This window comes from Tauraco erythrolophus, chromosome 5, assembly GCF_009769465.1.
Source record: "Tauraco erythrolophus isolate bTauEry1 chromosome 5, bTauEry1.pri, whole genome shotgun sequence".
Lineage (NCBI taxonomy): Eukaryota > Metazoa > Chordata > Aves > Musophagiformes > Musophagidae > Tauraco > Tauraco erythrolophus.
This window is the reverse complement of record NC_141469.1, coordinates 64,645,536-64,666,179: the sequence shown is the minus strand read 5'-3', so window position 1 is coordinate 64,666,179 and position 20,644 is coordinate 64,645,536. Positions and strand designations below refer to the sequence as shown.

At 36.4% G+C, this 20,644-nt stretch overlaps 1 protein-coding gene across 3 annotated transcripts in view; it reads left to right on the top strand.

Moving 5' to 3' along the window:
- PALLD (palladin, cytoskeletal associated protein) overlaps window positions 1-20,644 on the top strand; it is a 193,984-nt gene that overhangs the window by 46,706 nt on the left and 126,634 nt on the right. For all 3 annotated transcript variants that reach the window (XM_086611305.1, XM_086611304.1, XM_086611303.1), the window contains one exon: window positions 20,081-20,259. In XM_086611305.1, the coding sequence (XP_086467431.1) occupies window positions 20,081-20,259 (179 nt within the window). The remainder of the gene's footprint in view (window positions 1-20,080; window positions 20,260-20,644) is intronic.

Genomic DNA, 20,644 nt, shown 5'->3' with positions numbered 1-20,644 from the left:
ATAAGGTGCTTTAGCTGTTTTACTACAATAGGGGAGGGGAGAAAAGGACGTGAGTGAATCATATGGTATGTGCTCAGTTATAGTGGTCTCGGAACAGTGCTTGGCAGTAAAATGTTCCTTATTTCTCCCTTTCCAAAAAGCACTGTAACAATGTATGTACTTTAGCAAAATTCCTAAGTACCTGTACAATTCTGGAAAGCTTTCCAAATGGCTTCATTATCAGGTTTTCTGCAAATCTGTTTTGTTTTGAACCATGTGTAGTGTAGAGTAACTTTAACTAGCAAAGTAACTAGTTTGTTTTAAGCGCAAGAGCTGAACCTGGAAAGTAAAGATCTTCCATCACAGAGGATTTGAATAGAACTAAAGTTCAGGAGGGTGGAGGAGTGAAAAGGGATAAGAAGCTTCTTAAAACTGTTTAGGTTATAGGAACTCAAAATAAACTTGTTTTAGATGATTGGCATTCATTCAGAGTGCACACTCCCCCTCCTCCCCTCCCCAGCATCAGGAGCCAAGTGAATCTGTTTTAAAAAACAAAAAGCTTTGAGGGTATGCTGTTCTAGAGCATGCAAGTGAAAGCTAATGTACAGTGGAAAAGAGTGTATGCTTGGATAAATGACTCTCAGAAAGGACAGGAATTGCAAAAAGAAACTTGGTTTCCTTCCAATAAGCAGAATGATTTAGCTGTTCTTGCTTTATAAAAGCGTTAACACTGCTGCCTTTTAAGTTTACTAGCAGAATGGATTGCTTCGTTACAAGGACTTTTTTTTTATCTCCCTGTCTTGTCTTTAGGAAAGGTTTTATAATGATCAGCACAGCGGCAGGTTAGTCCAAATGCCTTGCTTTCAGAAATGCCATCTAGCTGTCAAACAAATTTACTGTAGTGACCCATTTGTTTTAAAGCCCTGCTATCAGCATGCTATTATGTCTTGCTACGCAAGTTATCTTGATGAAGTGATAAATAAGAAACCCTTGAAATCCAAAAGTTCAACTGTGTAATAAATTTGACAAAGGGGGAAAGATCAGGTGGTTGAATGTACTTATGTACTTCAGAAATAAAACAACAACCAACAACCAAAAAACTGGGGCAATAGACCTGAAAAGAGGAAAGCTTTCTGTTCCCTTCCCTTTCCTTAACTCTGGCTCCATCAGCTACTTCAAGTAGTTACTCCAGTATTTTGTGTTGACAAGGTGAGCAGTCCCTTCTCCCTACCCCCTTATTAACTGCTGGTTATCAGGGATTTGTGAAGGTGAATCTGGTCACATGAAAAATATGCTGAATGAGCAAATGGGTGATTGTGCAAAGAATAGCAGGCACAGTCAGCTAACTGTTTGTTTGAGATCTGTAAGTTTGTTTTTTCTAATTCAGAAACTCGTAACCAAAGCTCTCCCATTCTGACTTTTACCCTTGATTTGGAATACTCTCCTTGGTGTGGTAACTGGAGACAGTTAAAACAATCTGCTAAATTCTGTTACTCTGGCAAGACTGCAAAGCAGTGCTCAGCAATACGTTAGGATGTTGGGGTTGTTTAGTACACATTTTGTTTACCATGTACTAAGTCACTTCTTTCTATAGCAGTTACTAGGTCTATTTATGGCAAGTTATTCACTGAACTGGAATCGCACGCTAGAACTAGCAAAGATTCTTTTTCAGAGCTAAAAATGGAATAGTGTTTTCCTGAGTTGGGCTCCCCCCTGCTGATGGCACCATGTCAGGTTGCCTCAGCAGCTGCTTTCAGTTTCACAATTTACATGGGTGCTATAATGACATTTTTTCTCATTGATGTGGTGGAAAAATCTGACATCTTTATGCTGTTTTTCCTGCTTTGATATGTTAAACCATATTTTCTACTGACTGTGAGGTTTGGCATTGAGTGTTGAGTTCAGAGATGGGCCTGTACCAAAATCCCTGGATTCCAGCATCCATGAAGTATGAGAAGGTTAATAACTGGATCCAAACATCTTGGTTCTGGCCTATTCCTGTTTTAAATGCACATCACTTTAGCCACATGTTTAAATTAGGTTTTTGAGGTGATTAAGACTGGAAGAAATCTTTCAGGCTGCAGATGGACTTTTAAAGAGGAAGTGGCATTTAAGAATCTTACATTTAGTTAAGCAAAGCTTGCTCACTTGCTGCTTAAACTTCACTTTTAGGAGCCCCCAAGCAATTAATTTCCCTTCCTCTATTATAACTTTAGATGTAAGTAATATTTTGGAACTTCTTCTGAGATGTACTGAGAAAGCTAAGGTGCTTTGTGCTTATCGTTCGTACTTGCTCAAGTGGAGCAGCGGAGAATGCTAACAGCATTCATGCAGGTAATGCAGGTACCTCAAGGGGTTTCTTTGATCCTAACTGGTCTGCCTCTAAGCTTTTAATGAAGTGTCATATACATACTTACCTGTGCAAAAACTTGTGGTAGCCCATGGTTAAAAATACTGTAGTGCAATGTAAAGGAATGTACAGGTTGTCATTGAAATCATGGTTATTCTTTTTCAGTTTCAATTTTTTAATAACTTTTAAAAGAACTTTTTTAACTGATCCGCTTCTCTGAGTCTGGCTGGCTTAATGGATTCAGTGGCCCTCTGTGAATACAATTACACATGCATCTGCCAGCTGCTTGTGGTATCTCTGCTTCAGCAATAAAAGCTGTTCTTTGGCTGTGTTGGCTCACTGTGGTTTGTGGCACAGAGCACTGATTTATTAGGCAGTAGTTGCATTTTTTTTCTTTTTTCCTTGAATGATTGAACTGTGATGTCACTTTTTGTCTTGGCTTTAACCTTTTAAAGAACGTTTTTTTTTTTCTGCGGACTATTCTCTTAGCACTAGGGAAGTGGGAAATGTCCCAATGTTCATTGCAGAGCAACTCTGTCTACCCCAGCACATTCCAGGGCCACCAAATCATTTGTGGTGAGAGTGATTCAGATCTGGTTAAGATGATTTAAAAGAGAGGTTATGGGCATACTGCAGTTGTGCATTTAAGAAAATACAGAGAGTTTTTTACTGCCTGATTGAGACCACATGGCTCCAACTTAGACTTCATTTTAACGTGGAAATTGTTGGCTGGATGTACTCAAGCGATTTTTTTGTTTGTTTTTAATTGCCTAGAGGCCAAGAGTTGGGATCACAGCATTTAATGGTAAGGTCAGGGTTAAAACAAATAGTTTTTAATGTTTCTTTGAATAAAAGGAGAAATGACGTCTTCGAATATTTTGCATAGAGTGCAAACATGCCTCTTAAATGAGTGCAAGTGTGTCTCAGGAATTCTTTTGGACATTTCAGGGTAATCAGTGACCTGATTGGAGAAAGAGGGAGAAGGACAGAGATAAGGGAGATCTCCCTGTCATAAATCACAGTAAACATGTTTCATTCCAAATACCTTATGGAAAGTATGAAAAGTAAAAAGGAAGGACAAGGACCTTTTTGATTGTATGCAGTTTAATTGCTTGCTCTCAAAGTTAGCATTTAGGGCTGCTCTTAAGAAGAGTGAAAAGTTTATATTATTAAACTGTTTTAATTATCTAGAACAAAGTGTATCCCTACTCTGAAGGATGAGATTCTAATAATCTATACTGTAGGCACTTTGTACTATTATATTCTTTTTATGCATATTGTTTATTCTAAAAAGTTTACTCTTAATCAAATCTTGTTCTTCCCTTAACCCTTTCATAATCCTTTCTTCTCAATTATATCCTTTCTTCCATAAACTGATGCATAGCACTGGACATATGCATTTCATCCAAGTCTCCTTCAGATGTATTAGATGGTGAATGTTTTTTATACGGATACTTTCCAAATGGGAAAACAAGTCCACGGAGTTTCAAATTTAGAAAACAGATCAAAAGTTATAGCATAGAAAAACACTGTTTATTCTTGCCTCTGCTTGGAAGATGAAGTGAAGATGAACAATTCCTACAGTAGTTCTATATATATTCTAGGACACATGTGAACTTTGTTCTTAACTTGAAAAAAGGATAAAAACCAAAAAAAACACCCAACCTTTAACCAGGGTTCATGAATCACTGATAGTTAATTTCTGCCTCACAAACTACAATGTAAATGTTTAAAAGTTATTTGCAGTTTTTTGTAACTTTGAAGTGCACAATACAGATGGGAAACCTATTAGTATTTCTGAATAACTGCTGTGAGAATTAATCAGAGGTCAAAATGTATACTACAGCACCTTGACATTCCTGCCTGTGATATGTTCATGTGTTGTATCAATGTTCAGTTTTACTGGGTTCATGCATATGAAATATGTAAAACCAACCCGAATTGTTTTTATACTAGACAATCCTAATTGTAGTGTGGATAAAACAGTACAGCTTTTCTACCACAAATAAATGAAGCGTGGCCTTTATGGCACTGGTTTTAAAAGATGCATCTTGTGTCTCAAGTCTTTGACAAATTCCAGAGCCCCTCAGTGCTTTACAAATCAAGTGAAGCAGGGATGGTAAGATTCTGCTGCATGGTATAGGTGGGAGTATCCCTGTGTCTTCATATAAAGAGCAGAATATTCTATTCTTTGAGACGTATCTGGGACAGCTTTGGTAGGGCTGCTGACGGTATGCAGGTATTAATCTGTGACTAGATTGACATTTGCTCTTCTTCCCAAACTTAATGACTACTTAAATGTTTTTTCTGACTGTAATGCTGGTGCAATCTGTGTTGCATTGCTCATATGTAAAATAGATCCACTCTCTTTAGTCAGTTTTTCAAACAGCAGAGAGAGACATGATAGAGAAGAGCTGGAAATAAGGATCAAGGAATTCCAGGATTTACCTGGGCCACAATAAGCATGTATAAATTCTAGTCACTGCAAAAAGGAGTAAACCTTACAACCTGTTAGATTCCTATGGAATTTTTGGTTTTCCAGTAAAACATACTTTTGGTACTGTTTCATATTTCAGTTTTCATGATTGTTATGAAAAATACATGTGGTATGCTTTGAGGCATGGCTGGCTAGGCAAGTGTATGTTGGTAGGTGGGAAGAATCTTGGAAGTGATGAATGTTTGGAGCAAACAAACACTGGTCATAGCTGTGCCGATAGTGACCAAAGCACATAGCAAGGATACATGCATGCTTTTGGGTCATAGCATATTGATGGCCAGCAACCATGGATATAAGTTTGTCCGCTAGGCTGAAATCAAAGTCTCAAGTGAGAGCCATGCTGTGTCTTGCAGCTAGTGTGAGAGCATGTAAAGGTGCTTTAACAAATAGCTGAACAGATAGCATCAGTTAATCATTATTAATTAGGCGAAGGTGATGCCTAGTCCTCAGGTCTGGCTTAGGTGATGAATGTCCTCCTCTAAAGAGAGTCCCTGTGAGTTTTGAAATGTCCAGCAATGCAGCAGTTAACCTAATGGCAGGTATCTGTTTACATAAACCAAGTAAGTTGGTCAGAATTTGCCTATGCTATATAAATTCTGTAAAGGGATGTTGTGTATGAGGATGCTGAGGAAATGGTGGCATAAGTTTTGCTGTCATGGGAGAACTGAGGCTCCAAAGACAGGCAATTTTCCTTCCACACCCTTTCCTTCCTCTTATCTGCTGTTCCATCTAGACCCTTTCACATAGCATGCTCTAAATGTATCCTAGGACACCACAGATGTTAACTGAGAGTCCAAAGTCTTGAATCTTATTTTAGCACTTTTAATGGGTAGCTTTTTGCTATGTCTGTTATTGTTCTTACCTTTGAGGTAGGATATAAGGAAAAAGCATGCCAAAGAAAAGTACAGTTACTTGTAAAGATGACAGCTGTTACATAGAGATCAAGCCTTTTTTTCTGACACCAGCAAAAAATGTCTTTGGTAGTATTACCTTATGAATCAGGGCATAATCAGTATTGCTGATGTATTGTTTTGTGAGTTAATGTTGGAAATTAATTCAGAAAGCTTCCAGTTTCGATTCAGACCAGTAGGCTTTGAAACTATTTAACATGTTACAAAAGTGGGTTTGGAAAGTGTCAAGTTCTCTGGCTCTTCTGGATATTAAACTACTATTGAAAGAAAGTTAATTTTTAGATTATTTGCTGTGTTTCAATGATTATACAGGTGACCTCAGATCTAGCTTCAATAATTTCCTTTCCTGAATTTCTTTTTAAATAGTTTTCTAAAAATATTCCAGTTGTCCTCACATAAAGAATGTAGTCGATGTCACTGAGTCTGAATTACCAATATGCATTCAAGATAGCAAGAATTAGCTACATGGATGAAGGAGACTTCAGCATATTTGACAGAAACATGCTGAATAAAACCAGAATAGTCTCTATTTACAAAGTTCTGATTTTATTTATGAACAAGAAATTATTAGGAAATTGTTGATTAAAAAAGCAAACAAACAAACAAACAAAATCTTAACAACTGGAGTATAAGTGCTTACTAGTGAATTTTATTTGAAAACAGAAGGCATGTGAATTTTTCTCTGAGATTTTTATTTGTATACATTGTCAGGTACCTCACACAAAAACATGAAAACCGCATTTTATTTTCCTCGTAGTCCTAAGGGCACTTGCATGAAGACTTTGTTTTAAGCTTAGGAGATGAAAATTCTGATGATCACTAACAGAAAATATTACATAGAGCTTTAAGCCAAATGCCACCAACTTCAGCCAAACCATCTGTTCTACCTATACAATTGCTGCTTTTGTTATCTGTAAATATATGAAACAGACTCAACTGTGGCAACTGTCTGTGAATACAGGTCATCCTAATCTTGAATGCTTCGGTGATGGAGGTTCCCTTCGTTGGCAGCTCAGTCATTCAAAACCTGCTGCTACTATTGAAAACCGTAGTCAGCGAAGGGCTGAGGTGCTTGTTCTCTCCATCCTGGGACACTGCAGAATGATGCTGATTTCTGCAGGCTGAGCCTCACTGAGTAAATTTTACTGCTGTCATATTTAATGCAAGGCACTGACAAAACTGCTGACAGCTTTCTTCCTTTGTTCTCAGCTACTAAGTTCTGGCCTGACCTGCAAGAATCCAATATTTTATCTTCCAGTCAACAAAGTTATATTTACTGACGTTGGCTTGGAAGTAACTGGGAAATAAGAAAAAGGGAGATGGTAGTAAAAACAGTATCCATATATGAATGAAAGAGTTTTGTATTGGATACGTAGGTTCTAATTTTGTATTTAATCTGGTCTAGTTTAGCTAATGTTGCAGATGCAAATAAAAGAGTTTAGCTATTCAGCTACGATAATGTAGATAACTGTCTTCTGTAGGCATTATTTAATTGTGCCTATAAAAAGCACACTGATAGCAATATATATCATAGTTGAGTTAATAACTTTCTACCTTTCATAACTCCAACAAAACATCTGCCAGTTCTGAAGGTAAACCTGCAAGTTCCGTGGTTACCACTTTTGTGTTTTCAGTATGAATTAGACTACACACCTTGGATAGAGGTTTCTTTTTCCTTATTGTTGATTTGCAAGTTAGTAAGGTTTCATGATTGAATGTTGTTGGATTTTCTGTGAACTAGAGTGATTGGTTTAAAATACTTCTCAGCTTCTTTGCTTTTTTAAGTATAATGGTTTTGAGAAGTATTGCTGCTTCATCCAAAATGTGTGTTGCCAGCCATGAACTTGCCACTAGCTAACTCACACAATCATATTACATGCAGTTTACCTTATTTATAGAATTTAAACTGCGTAAATGCAATTTTATCCTTATAACTTTGCATCTTCTTCTTTACTCCTAATTCTTTATAGTCCTTCCCTGAAAGTTCAAAACGTTATTCCGCTGGAAGATTATGCCTGACAATTCTGTACGAGGTTCCGCTCCTCATGTAGGCGTAATAATGACAGCATGCTAGTTCAAACGCTGTTCCTGGTCGAGTAAGTGTGCAGTTCTAATGGATAGCTGAGAGCGGCATTTCTGTTACAGACAGTATGCATTCCATTTCAGCTGGACAAGCAATCGTGTTAATCCCACAAGCCTCAACAGTTCTTTGGGTCTGAAAAATGTTCAGCATCTTACATGTGATTATTAAATACTTTTATTTTTTTTCAACTTGCTGTAACTGATTTCCCTGGTTTTAGTTTTCTTTCTTTTCTTCCCTTCTGCAATCCTGTTAATTTCCTGTCCAGTATCAGAACTGGTAACTTGATGTAAGCCTATGTCTGCATAAGCCAAGTGATCGTATCTGCAATTGAAGTGAACACAGTTACAGTTTCTGGGTGCATGCTCCAGAGCTTTGGGTGCATAACTGGCCTCGGAGTTAACAGAATGTGGCCACATAGAATCCTTCTGTAACAATAGGCAAACGCACCCCTAAGAATGAAACTCCAGTCCTCCATTGGCATGTAGTGCTGTACAATAACTTACATTAGTCTCTTCATTCTGATCTGCTGGGTTTTTAAAAGATTAAATAATAATTTTAAGGCTAACAGTACATCTGGTAATGCAAGGTCAGAATCTTCTTTTATTCGAAAGACCTGGTCAGCATATGGAAGGTGGTCTTAGAGTTAAGGCAGTGGAAGCTGATTTCTGACCTGGCTCTTACCTTGCTTGAATGATGATGGACAAAGTGCTTAACCTCTGTTTCTCAATAATAAAACATATCTAATTATCTTATGTTCAATTACTGTTTCAGTGCTCAAAGTCCCATTGAACTTTTCTTTAGAGAAGCATTTTTATTCGGCTACCTCAGACACAAGAACATTCATTGTGCAATTGACGACGTGCAGAGTAGATTAGCAGGACCTGTTGTAGATTAGCAGGAACTGTTGTAGATTAGCAGGAACTGTTGTCATGAACCATTAGATCCTGCCTAGACTGTTGGTAACAGGTACTCCAGTGCTTATGTTTAGTAAGGTAGGTGCCATACGCTGGACACTCTGGAAAATTATGGTGAACGTTCTTACTGAAAATACACATGAGGGTATGCCTGACGTAACGGAATGGGAAAAATGAATGAGGGGAGGCAATGGTGGAACAAAATGAGGGAGGCATAGTATGCTGCTCTAGTTGGCTCTTCCAGCACACTCTGAGGCTCAGAGCAAACCGTACAAAACCAGAAATGTTATCTCTAATACCATATGTGTGTTTCTTCTGAAGCACTAAACTGTGACTCTGTTCTCGTATGCTTCCCTCATTACTGACTTTCAGTACAGGGCTGGTTGTGTTTCAAGACTGCTTTTTAAAATGTATGGGATATCTTTCTATAACTTCCTTTAAACAAATATATGACTATGCTCAACAGAAAATAAAAGAGGCAGAGTTTCCTGGATTATCTTCGGAATCCATTTTAGAGAGAAAATTTGCGTGTACCTATTTCCAAGTGTGGCAAAGGGTTCCTTCAGCCACAGGGTGAACAATGCGGAGCAACATCTCTACTTTGGAAATCTAATATTTTGATTTTTTGGAAAGAGATTATAATCTTCACATGGAACAAAACAGCAAATAAATCAATTTCTGCTGGCACAACTACAGATATAAGCAGAAGGGGTCTGCTTGACTTACTGACAAATGAATTAGTGGAACAATCTGAAATGCAGATGACGTCTACCACACTTTAACTTCGGGGTAAGATGTTCCAGGCCCAAGAAGGAAGTTGTACAAAACCAGTCAATTTAATTACCTGTCAGAAAGAAAGAAATTATTGCTCACTGTCTGGCATTTCATGCCCTAAAACTATAGGGGCTCCTATGTAGTAACCAGTTAAATGCAAAAAGTACGTGTTTCAGGTGCTAAATTCTGTATAGAGTGTTTCACAGTTCTGTGATAATCCTCTGAGAGTATAAAACTCTGAAACTGTGGAAAATAAAGAGTTGTTATCTAGTAGTCAGGAAAACCTGAATTAAGTTAAAAAAAAATTAATGAAAGCTTCTACAGTAATATTAAGGACAAAACTTCAGAGGCAGCTATTGTTAAGTTTTTTACAACTGCAGTTCCTTGTTCTTCACATTTATAAACTGTTCCGTCTTTGTGCTTTGACACATGGATGCAGCTTCCATCTTTATTGGCATTGAAGGCAAGCTACTGCCTATATTGCAGTGGAAATAGAAACGTGTAAGAGATTTCAAAAGAAAAAAAAAAGGCTTCCAGTGAAATGTGAAACCTAAAACGACAAAATGCAAAAGTTGCATGGAATGTTAAGGAATGAAATGAATGTACATTAGCTGTATTTACTCTGCCTCTTTTAATTTGAACTTGTACTTTGCTTCATTCTTCCTCTCTCTTACTGCTCATAGCACCTACTGCTGTTACTGTAGTCTTCTGAAATACAGGTAAAGGTACCACAAAAGTACTGTATGAACATTCTTTTGCTGTATCTGCTGTCCTGCTTCTTGGCTTTTGTTTTGTTTTTATGAACCCATTGTGGAGAATTGCATTTGTAGATATGTCAAAATGCCAAAGAATTTTCCTTTTTAATGCATTTAAATAATTCTGCAAATTGCAGACTGGATTATGGTCCATTAGTATTCACAGGTTTTGATTTGTGATTTTTTTCTTTTGTTTTTCTTTTGTTTTTCTTTTTTTTTTAAGAAAAAAAACCCTCTGAAACCCAGAAAGGTTACAGATGTTTTTTTGCTACAGTATTTATGAAATAAACAATCATTTTCCAAACCAAAGTGGTGTGATTTGGGGGCTAAGAAGAAGTGGGAATTTGCAACTATTCTATTATTTTGCCATATTTAATGATATCAAGAAAACATATATATATTATGTATATTAAAAAATGTATAAATAACTGTTGGATTATTGCAGCTTGCTGCTATTTCCAATACAGTCTCTCTTTTTTTCCCCCCCTGATATTTACAGGCTTTTATAATTAAATTTTGGTGTCTTATATCTGAGGAAAATAATTTTAAGTGAAGGGAAGAGATTTTTCAATCTCGACCTTTAACTGCTTAGCCTCCTGAAGTTGAAGTATTTTGTTGTGAGGCAGCATTGGCTTTGTTCTGAAGGAAATTTAGTTCAATTTCAACACGTAAGAGAGGTTGAAAAAATGACATATTGTCAAGTGCAGCCATCCAAGTTGTTGATTGACTGCTTTCATTACTGAAATACAGAACTGTAATTGTAGTGGAGCAAAGAGTGCTTTTGACTTTTCAATTGTTCCAGAATGTGCCTACTCGGACTTTTGAGGAGAGTAGTAGTTTTCCCTTCGATCATTCCTATTTACCCTTTCTCAGTCTGGCTAACCTGTGAGACAGCAGAGTTATTTCTTAGGCACCTGCAAAGAAGCTCTAGCCATCTTTGCACATACTGCACTTCATCGAAAAAGCCACTTTAGGAGCTATGCCTCAGATATATGGCTGAGTTGTAAGTGGTGGTAGTACCCATATATGTGGTGGGAACTCAAGCTTAGTCGAATAGAAGATTATGTAAAATATCCTCCTATAGACTTGAAGGTGTCAGGTACAAAATAATGCATGAGGAAATAGTGAAGTGTGAAGAAACTATCCAAGAAGAGATTATGTAGGGAAATTGTTATATTAAATATTGTTAATCACTTGTTCTGCAATAAGATTTCTGAATTTTCTGAAGAAAATGACTGCTATAAAGAATCTTATTAAATTAACTTGCAGTACAATACTACTAATCTAATGAGTCCAACAGTCCTCAAAAATGTCTTACAGATAAAAGTATGGAAATCTTAGTATCTTAAATTGCCTATAAATTATTCTTGTTTTTTAATTCATGGTTTTTATTTACACATATAAACGTAGACACATAATTTGTTAAATTTATATATGCCCAAATTCACTAGTTATAGACGTTACTCAGTGAAATGAGAAGGTGTTGTTATTTTTAAATAACTACCTGTATGCGTGGCAAATAATCAACATGCTTGTTGTGAAAGGTGGTTTGCAGTTTGCACTGCATAATTGGTCCTTAAAGATGATTACCCAAATCTAGAATAAACTAAATTATCTGTCCACATCTATTTATCAGTTAAATTGCTGCTTCTGAAAGTGACACATCTATAGCACGGGCTTGTACCCAAATACGGAAAAGTTCTGTGTAAGGTTTCTGAAACTGTGAAATCGATGGGTAACACCTACACCTGGTCAATGCTTTTGTCTTCAGAAAAGGTGCAGTTAGGATCAAGAGTAATAAGCTACTTTGTGTTCTGGTGATGGGCAAAGATAAGGAAAAATGATAAATCTTTTGGGGCAAAGGGCAAAGATAAATCAAAATAGGATATGAGGTAAGGTTTAAACTTTGGACTTCAGAAAAGGAAAATAAGGTACTCAGCATACAGTGCAGCATTCTATTGTTTCATACATGAAGGTTGTTAAGGACTGTAATATAAGCAGTATTTTTTTTAGAAGAAATTGCTTTATAGACATAAGAGATTTGTTTGTTCTGGTTAGAGAAGAAAACGTACAGATTTTTTCTAGAATATTGACTGCATTTTAGGCCAGTTAAAGAAATATGAGCTCTTTGCTGTTCTTACTGAATAAATACAGCTGCACAGATGTCTTTTTTTCTGCATGATGAAACAGGATTACCTGAAATGTGGTATCTCATTTGGATACTATCAAATGCATTTGTGAAATATCATTTGCCCCAACGTCACAGTATTGTCAGCAGCAAGAGTGACTTCCCTGATTTCTTTGCTGTATGTCATGAATATACCTATGAGGCTTTGAAATCAGTTAACAAGAAAATTGCTGGATGCTTGTTGTTGTTCTTCTATTAAATATTTAGATATTTTTCTTATAATTACAGAGTTCTAAAACAAATAGTGAGCATATCCAGTTTTACAAAATTTACTCCTGCAAGAAGTGAGTATCCAATAGGGAATATCACCTTAACCTCCTGTACAGCCTGTTATGACAGGCATATTTATTAATCACAAATAAATAGCTTAGGATTACATATCCAAATAAGTCATAGAGTAGGTACCTCTTTTCTATATGATATATTATCTCTGATTTCTAAAAAAAAAAATTAAAAAATGCATTAAACGTCTTCATTATAGGTATGGAAAGTAATTCAGTTTTATTCTTTAAATCTCACAATTTTTTCCTTTACATCCAGATATTTCATTATTACATCACATCATGCATATCTTCTAGACTTTTATAAGAAGGCATGATTAACACAGATGTGAAATTTATAACAATGAAACTTCACTAAATTAAAATGGTTTTGCTTTATTAACTCTTCTTTATGATTTTCCATAGTACATAGTCAAATTATGATAAATATAAAAAAAATATTTATTTTAATTGCTGTTTATACGGCTCCTATACCAAGTCCACATATTTAAGACTCTCTCTCTCAAAAAAAAGTATGAATCTAAACAGAGGTATAAGCATTCCTTTAAAAAAAAAAAAGGAAAAAATTAAGGATCTGTATCTCAAGACAAATTTGGCCTGAACTTTTACTTCAACTGAGAATTACCAAGAGATGTAGTTACTATTGCAAATATTTTTACTCATTTAGCTGGTATTATAATATGCAGAATTGTTTTGACTAGGGTTCTCTGTTAAAAATAGTTCATAACAAAGAGCTGAGGTGAAGCAGAAGGGCCTTAGGAAATAGGAGGTAGTTGCCTCAGGGGTAAATTGGTAGTAGGAGTGAATTTCAGTAAGTTCAGTAACTTTGGAAAAATACATTTTATGTCAAAAATTCTTATTGTGCCTAAGAATAATTTAGTGATAACAGAGTTGAAATCAGTGAATGCATTATACCACTGCCACAGAAATGTGAAATAAACAAAGGCAACTGTCAAGTAAATACTTCAAAATTCTCTTAATCTAAAAAGTGAAAAAAGTGTTCTCTAAAAGATTTGGTGTATGGCAAGTTAGACAATTATAAATCTTTGTTTTTCTCAATGTTGTGTTCAGTTTTCATATTTTCTAGCAATAATTTTGTGTTTTCTTGCATGAATAGCTCTATCATTCAAGTAATTAAAAGCTTCCACCATAAATAAATTTTTTTGAAAAGCTTCTATACTTAAAAGCTATAAAATAAGGCCAACAATTGCAAAGGCAAAGACAAGATGCAATCTTAAAAAAAAAAATTAAGAACTTTTAAGTTAGTCCTATGATTTTAAGACAGAACAATTAGGTTTTAATCAAGTCTGGCAATACTGTTTTTCTTTTGTAATTAACTGTACACAGCTATGTAAGGCTGTAGAACATTGCAGTACGTGGAGAGAATGACACGAGCTACAGGCAGGATCACTGCTGTAACTCTGAATGTCTTGTCTGGAGCTGTCAAAAGCTCAAGCTAATTTTCAGTTTCTTTCCCCAGCTGAAATGCTGAAGCAGAGCAGAGTTCTTGTCCCATAGGTAAAGTGAAGAGAATGAGACTTGGAAAACCTGTCCAAGAATGTAGAGAAGGAATTTTCCTAATGACAGGAAAAAGCCAAAAAAATGATCATTGGAGTTACTGCAGCCTGCAAGCCCTGACAGAGGCCATTGCTCACTGTTCTTGGAAGCTTGTAGCATGTGGCTCAGCTGGTGACATCTGTTACCTTCTGTACCCCTGCTCTTTTCATCCTTGCACAGAGCATGATGCAAAGCTTGACTTCAGAGGGAGCAGAATTAAGTGGTAGGAAATGATGGGCTGAAATGTTGACGAGTGTCTTGAAAATACCACCATTTTGGTATTCTTTTGCATTTTTTTTTTTTTTTTTTTACACTTTGAGAAGGCAGTTTTAGTCTCCAAATACTTAATCATGCAATTTGTTTACCTGGATGTGAAGTCTTCATCGAAACTTGTGAGAGATTGAAGAACACTGTGCGACACCTGAAGAGTCAGTTAAATTCTGAATAAGTATCTAATACATACTGTTTATAATGTAACACACTGTAACACATTTTTATTTTTTACCATATAAAGCCATTTTTTAATTGCTTAACTGGAGGTTCAGGCAAAGCACCAGCATCTATATTCAGATCTTCATTTTCTTTTAAGATTACAAAATATAAGTACTTAAAGTATGTATGTTGTTGTTGGTAACTCTTTTATTAATTGCCTATGCAAATAATGAAACTGTATACAAGTCATAAAAATACTGCATTGCAAGTTGCACAAAGATTGAGCAGTGTGCAAAGACTATAAGCATCTAAATAATCTGCTTGCTGCAACGTACTCTAAATCTTATATGGCAAAATTGATTTATTTTTAAAATCAAGTTTAATTCTTGAAGTAGTAATGTTTTGCAGCCTGGAAGTGTTGGACTGTTTAACTTCAATGGAGAAAAAACAAAATGGAAGTTAACACACAGTATTGTGATGAAAACGCTGACTCTGCCAGTCCAGGAACATCGGAGTATTTCATTTTAACTTTTCTTGCTGGACATACTTAACACCACTAAGGATAAAATTACTTTTTAATTTACAACTTATCTCTCTGCACTTTTTGTAGTGGTCAGAGTTCCCTGTTATAATTCTTCCCTAAGGCTATATCTTAAAGTTTCACTTCAGCTGCCATTTTAAATTAAGTTTTAAGAGCGTGCAGAAAGGAAAGCCTTTCTATTCCTCAGTGACTCTCAAAAAACACAAGTTCCAGCAGGATTATGCATTAGAGAGAACCTTGAACTGTTTTTCTTAAGGCCCTGGTGCTTACTCAGTCAGTGTACTGTTCAACTCTGTTTATATTTTCTTCACAGTCATTAAAATCCCAGACACACGTGCTCGTATGTATTTCCATGCATGGAGGATTGTGATGGCATAAAGAAGAGTGAAAAAGAAAGCCATGTTGTGTGAATTGCTATTTAATGTCAGTGTGCATGAACTGCTGCTCACCTGGCATCTGACTGTCCTTTTTTGATTGCTGTTGTAGTCTTGCCATCATACAATAATGTAGGCAGTGGAAAACCAAAGTAGGCTTAGAAGCATGAAAAGCGAGTATCTTAACCATTGTTCCCCTGCCACCAGAATACCTCTGGTTTGCTTCCTTGGAGTATTGACTTTCCAGTCTGGTGATTGTGTTTCAGTGTCTGCATTAAATACTTAATTGCTGTCATTTTAACATACAGTAACATATGTAGGTGAGAACTACGCATAGTTGAGGAAAAGGCAAGGCAAAGAGTGGTACAGTGGAAATGCAGGCAGGAAGAGAAATGGAGGAAGGAGAATGAAGAAGAAAGAACAGGGAAATTCAGTGTAATTTGATATTTGGGAAGATACTTAATGAGTAGTAAAATGCATTCCAGTTACATAAAATGTATATTCCTTTTATTTGATTTTTTTTGCAAGCCTTTGTCTGAACCATTACAGTATGAGGGGGCAGTTCTCTACAAATTTGCGTGAACGCTAGCGCGGCCTGAAGGAATGCACCTAGGATGCAGGCTTGAGTTCTTATTCTGTGGAATGCTATGTACACACATACGCAAAACCTTTTGTTGGTCTCTCTGGCTGTTTTGTTTCTGTCTGCACACTTTATACAATATTGAGAACCTACAACGAAAGGGACAGGGAAATGAGTAGATCATTTTTCTACTTGCAGTATCCAAAACCTGTGAAACAGATGTATTTTTAAACCAATGTTTCTATACAGGGAATTCTCTTTTTCGCAAAGCATCTGCAGTACGTTGTTCATCTATGCTACTCTCTGTGTCTTTTGGTTTTGGTTTGATTTGGGGTTTTTTGGCTCTCCAGAAGCATTATTGCCTTCTCACAGCTAGATAGTAATCCTCTTATCCCCAAGAGGATCAGTAGGCTGGAATAGACTGAACATGAGTTAATGCTGCCCTAGTTAACGTAAAGCCGGAATTTTCTTTTAAGACTTGCTTTGTGGCTGTTTTTGTGTCTAGCCATGAGTTATTCTGGTTTCTTTGGCTCAGTCTCCCTTTGATAGTGATTTGTTGCTTGCTTTGGTGACCCCCCTGTATAAAGAGAGAACGCTTCAAAGATTTGTCTTTGAATCTTTTTCAGTCCTTAGGAGCAGAAAATCCTCTTACCATGACTATTCCAAGTGTAATTGCAGTAAGGCGGAGGGAGCCTATAGATAGCAGTTTTGTGCTCTATAGTAGTGCTTATTTTATAAAAGATGGAAAACTAAAATTCAGTCTGTGTTTGTGCAAAAAATACTTAATTTAGTTTTATTAGCTGACTCTTTTTTTAGTTTGCAAACTCTCTTGAACTGAACTGGCAATTACCAAGTTATTGCAGGATAAGTATTTCAGTTGAGTATTTTCTAGTTCACTTAATTTTGGTGTATTCTCCGAAACAAATTCACGCTAATTAATCCTCTCCTATCACCATGTAGATAGACAAGAAAAAAAAATACAGTTAGAAAAGGAAAGAGAATATAACTAAGTCTATTCCAGTATTCTGCATTTCGAATAACTCTGCTCTTGCCCATTGTGAAGGTGAATTCTTTATGCAATAAACAGTGCAGCCCAACACCAGGCCTGTTTCCTATTCATCAAACATCACGTTAATGATGGCTGAGGTAATTTTATATTGAATTGCTTACTTATGTGTTTTTCTCTGTGGTAGACACTGTCTGATGTAGCAGGTCAGGACTTGTTTTCAGTGGTATGTCACTGACGTGATGCAATGCATCTCATTCCCAACCGCTGCTGAGGAACAGTTCCCACTACTTGAGGCTGATTGTGTCTATGCATGAATCAAGGGGCAGTGCAGAACTTGTCCTCTTAAGAAAACAGCTTGTTAAACATCATCTGACAAAAAAAAAAAAAAAAAAAATTTAGATTTATATGCTTACCGCAATTTCTTAAACATTTTGTGAGCTTGGAATTTGGGAGACAGTAGAAAGCCACACAATTTGCATGCAACTAAACCGGGATCTATCTGAGAAAATAATTAGGCTTGGAGAAGAGGTTTTTCTTTACAGGATGTTTCTGGAAAGGAAAGAAAAATAGAACTAATGGTTAAGTAGAGCCTCGTATTACAGGCTCTTGTCCGTGATTGTCTAGAAATTGAATTAACCTCTCTCTTGTGCATACTGTTTAAAATGTAACTTGGGGAAGGCTGCACAGAGGTTAGGACTCTGAAGGTCTAATAAGTAGAAATAGTAGCAGAGGTCCTCACACTGAGGGAAGGGAGGACTTGTGACAAGAGAGGAATGGAGTGGAAGAGAGAGAAGAGAAATGTTAATTTTGGCAGTCAAGCTGACAGAATGGATTTGTCTCCAAGCCCAATAATTGTAAAAGTAGGCCAAAGGGTTCTACTGAGCAAACAAATGGAAGTTTGTTAATTCCTTCCAAAAATGATACTTTCTGTGTGCACTGTCTGGGCACAAAAGAAGACAGAAAAGGAATTTGTTAGTCTTTTAATTACAGAAGACAATTACATATGGTTTTAATGCCATTATCAACTTTTTTTTTTTCCTTCAGGAATAAAAGATCTATTGTTCATAAACACAGAGGCTTTGCCAACAGTTCTGGGTGTTATTAAGGGGAATTGTCTTATGTGTAAATCTGTTAGGTTTCTTAAGTCTGCATTCTGAAATAAGCATGAAATTTCAAGTTTTACAATCTAATATTTTCAGAAGAAAGTTTTGTAACTTTTTTTATTTCTGTTGATTACATGCAATTTGCTCAAAAGAAAAAAGAGCAATAAAAGTGAAGCAGTTCATTTCTAAAGACTCCTCATTGTTATTGAGTGGAGTCTGTCATCCTGTAGTGTTGCATGCTTTACCTAGATAGGTAGGGGAGTTCTGTAACTCCTTGGGGTTACTTTGGTTTTGGAGGGCAGGGGAAAGTCATCTGATAGGGCAGAAAATAAAAAGTTTAATTCTGAAGTATTACTGGAATGTAACTGCAAAAATTCTCTCATGAACATGTACAAACTAAAGAAAAAATATCAAAATTTTTGGTCTTTAAAATTATTTTTTACAATGTTACCTTTTAATTTGAACTGACTCTCCACAAATTTCTGTGGTTGCATGTATTAAAAAAAAAAATCCTTGCTACAATAGGAAACTAAAAGTATATGGGGGGAAGAGAATGAAAGATCACTTTTGAAGCTTACTGACAAGATTTACTTTTGTCTTCATCCTCACCACTGCAAGATTTGAAGTTTGGGGTGTCAGAGGAAGAAGAGGAAAAGGAGGGCAGAGATAGAACATGGAAAAGCACAGATTAGGATTATGGGGTGAGAGGAAGGGAAGGAAGAGTAATAAAATTCAGAGTGAGTTTGTAAGACTGGAGATCAGAAAGTCTTGGCAAAATTTGTTTTCAGGACATAGTGAAAATTTGAGAATGGCAGGAAGGCTGTTCCCTAATGATTTTCCTTTAGTGACTCGCCAATCTACCAGCCTGACAAAAATGTATAGCAGCCCCTGTGAAAATAAGAATTATCCACTGCTCATACTTGCTGGGCTGCTGGAGATATGGATAAATCAGGGAGTAGCCTATGAGAATAGAAATAGCTGATATGAGTGAATCAAACAGAATAAAGAATGGGAGCTGGTCCCTCCATGGAAGCAATGTGAACTGAGAACATGGACTATCTCTTCAGGCAACCAGCACTAGAAAATGATTGATTGACTCAGTATAAGCAAAATAGGCTGTACTTTTACCTAGTAATAAGTCACCTCCCATAAGTGTCTGTTTTGCCTGTACCTAAACCCAGCCGTTTTGTTGGGGCATACCTTTTTGGTAGTGGAACATGTATTATATATGTATACAAAAATCCAGGGCTAGAAACCCAGTTTATGTTCCTGATCTGAGGTAGTAAACCTATTTAAAGTTTAGCAATATGGAACCACTACCATGGGATTTAATTAAGTTGGCTGAGCGTGATAGACAAAAATGAGACATCGGGTGTGGAGAATTGGTGAGTATTAGGAAGAAAGGAGTAGCAAGTTAAATTGAAATGGATTAGACTGTGGTCAAAGCAAGCCAGTACATAAGATATGCAGAAAGCATTAATTCTACCAAAATAGGACAGGGAATAGCTTTAAATTGTAGGTGTGTACAATTTTCTTTGCATTCAGAAATGTCTCACTACCTTTTAAACAAAGTTTATCCCAGCAAGTTGTTTCTTTGCAAATACCATTAAACACTTCAAAGCATCATGTGCTGATTTCAGTAGCAATTTAGATTTTTGCAGCAGAGTGTAATGTCTTCCTGTGTGCGATGAGCCCGAACCAATCTTTTATGTTCTTTTTTTCTTTGTCTTTCTAAATGTGTGTGGGCTGCAGATGGTTCTGTGAAGGAAAAGAACTGCAGAATACCCCTGACATTCAGATCTGTTCTGGAAGTGGAGGACTTCATTCGCTAATTATAGCAGAAGCCTTTGAAGACGATACTGGACGCTACACTTGCCTGGCTTCAAATTCTGTTGGTTCAGATAGTACATCAGCTGAAATATTCATTGAAGGTAAGAGGTGAAATACTAAGATACTTGACACCTATAGGAAAATATAAGTAAGCAAAGTTTACTTTTGGTTCTATGTGTCCAGATTACATTTGCTTTGGTGTTATTTTTATGATATTCCTCTGCTTCCCTTTAATGCAACACATTTTGAACATCACATAATATTAATTCAGGTATTTCAAGGAATGTTCCAATAATCTTGGGTAGTGGTGGGTAGATTGCTATTTATTTAGGGTACAAGTAAAATAAAGAATGGAAAAGGAGGAACATGCAGAGCTTTTGGCTTATGGTTAGCTTTTACGTAGTACCCTCCCTCTGTAAATCAAAGATTTGACTAGTGATACTGATAATGATTTTCACGATAGCAGTAATCCCTACCTCAGTTCTG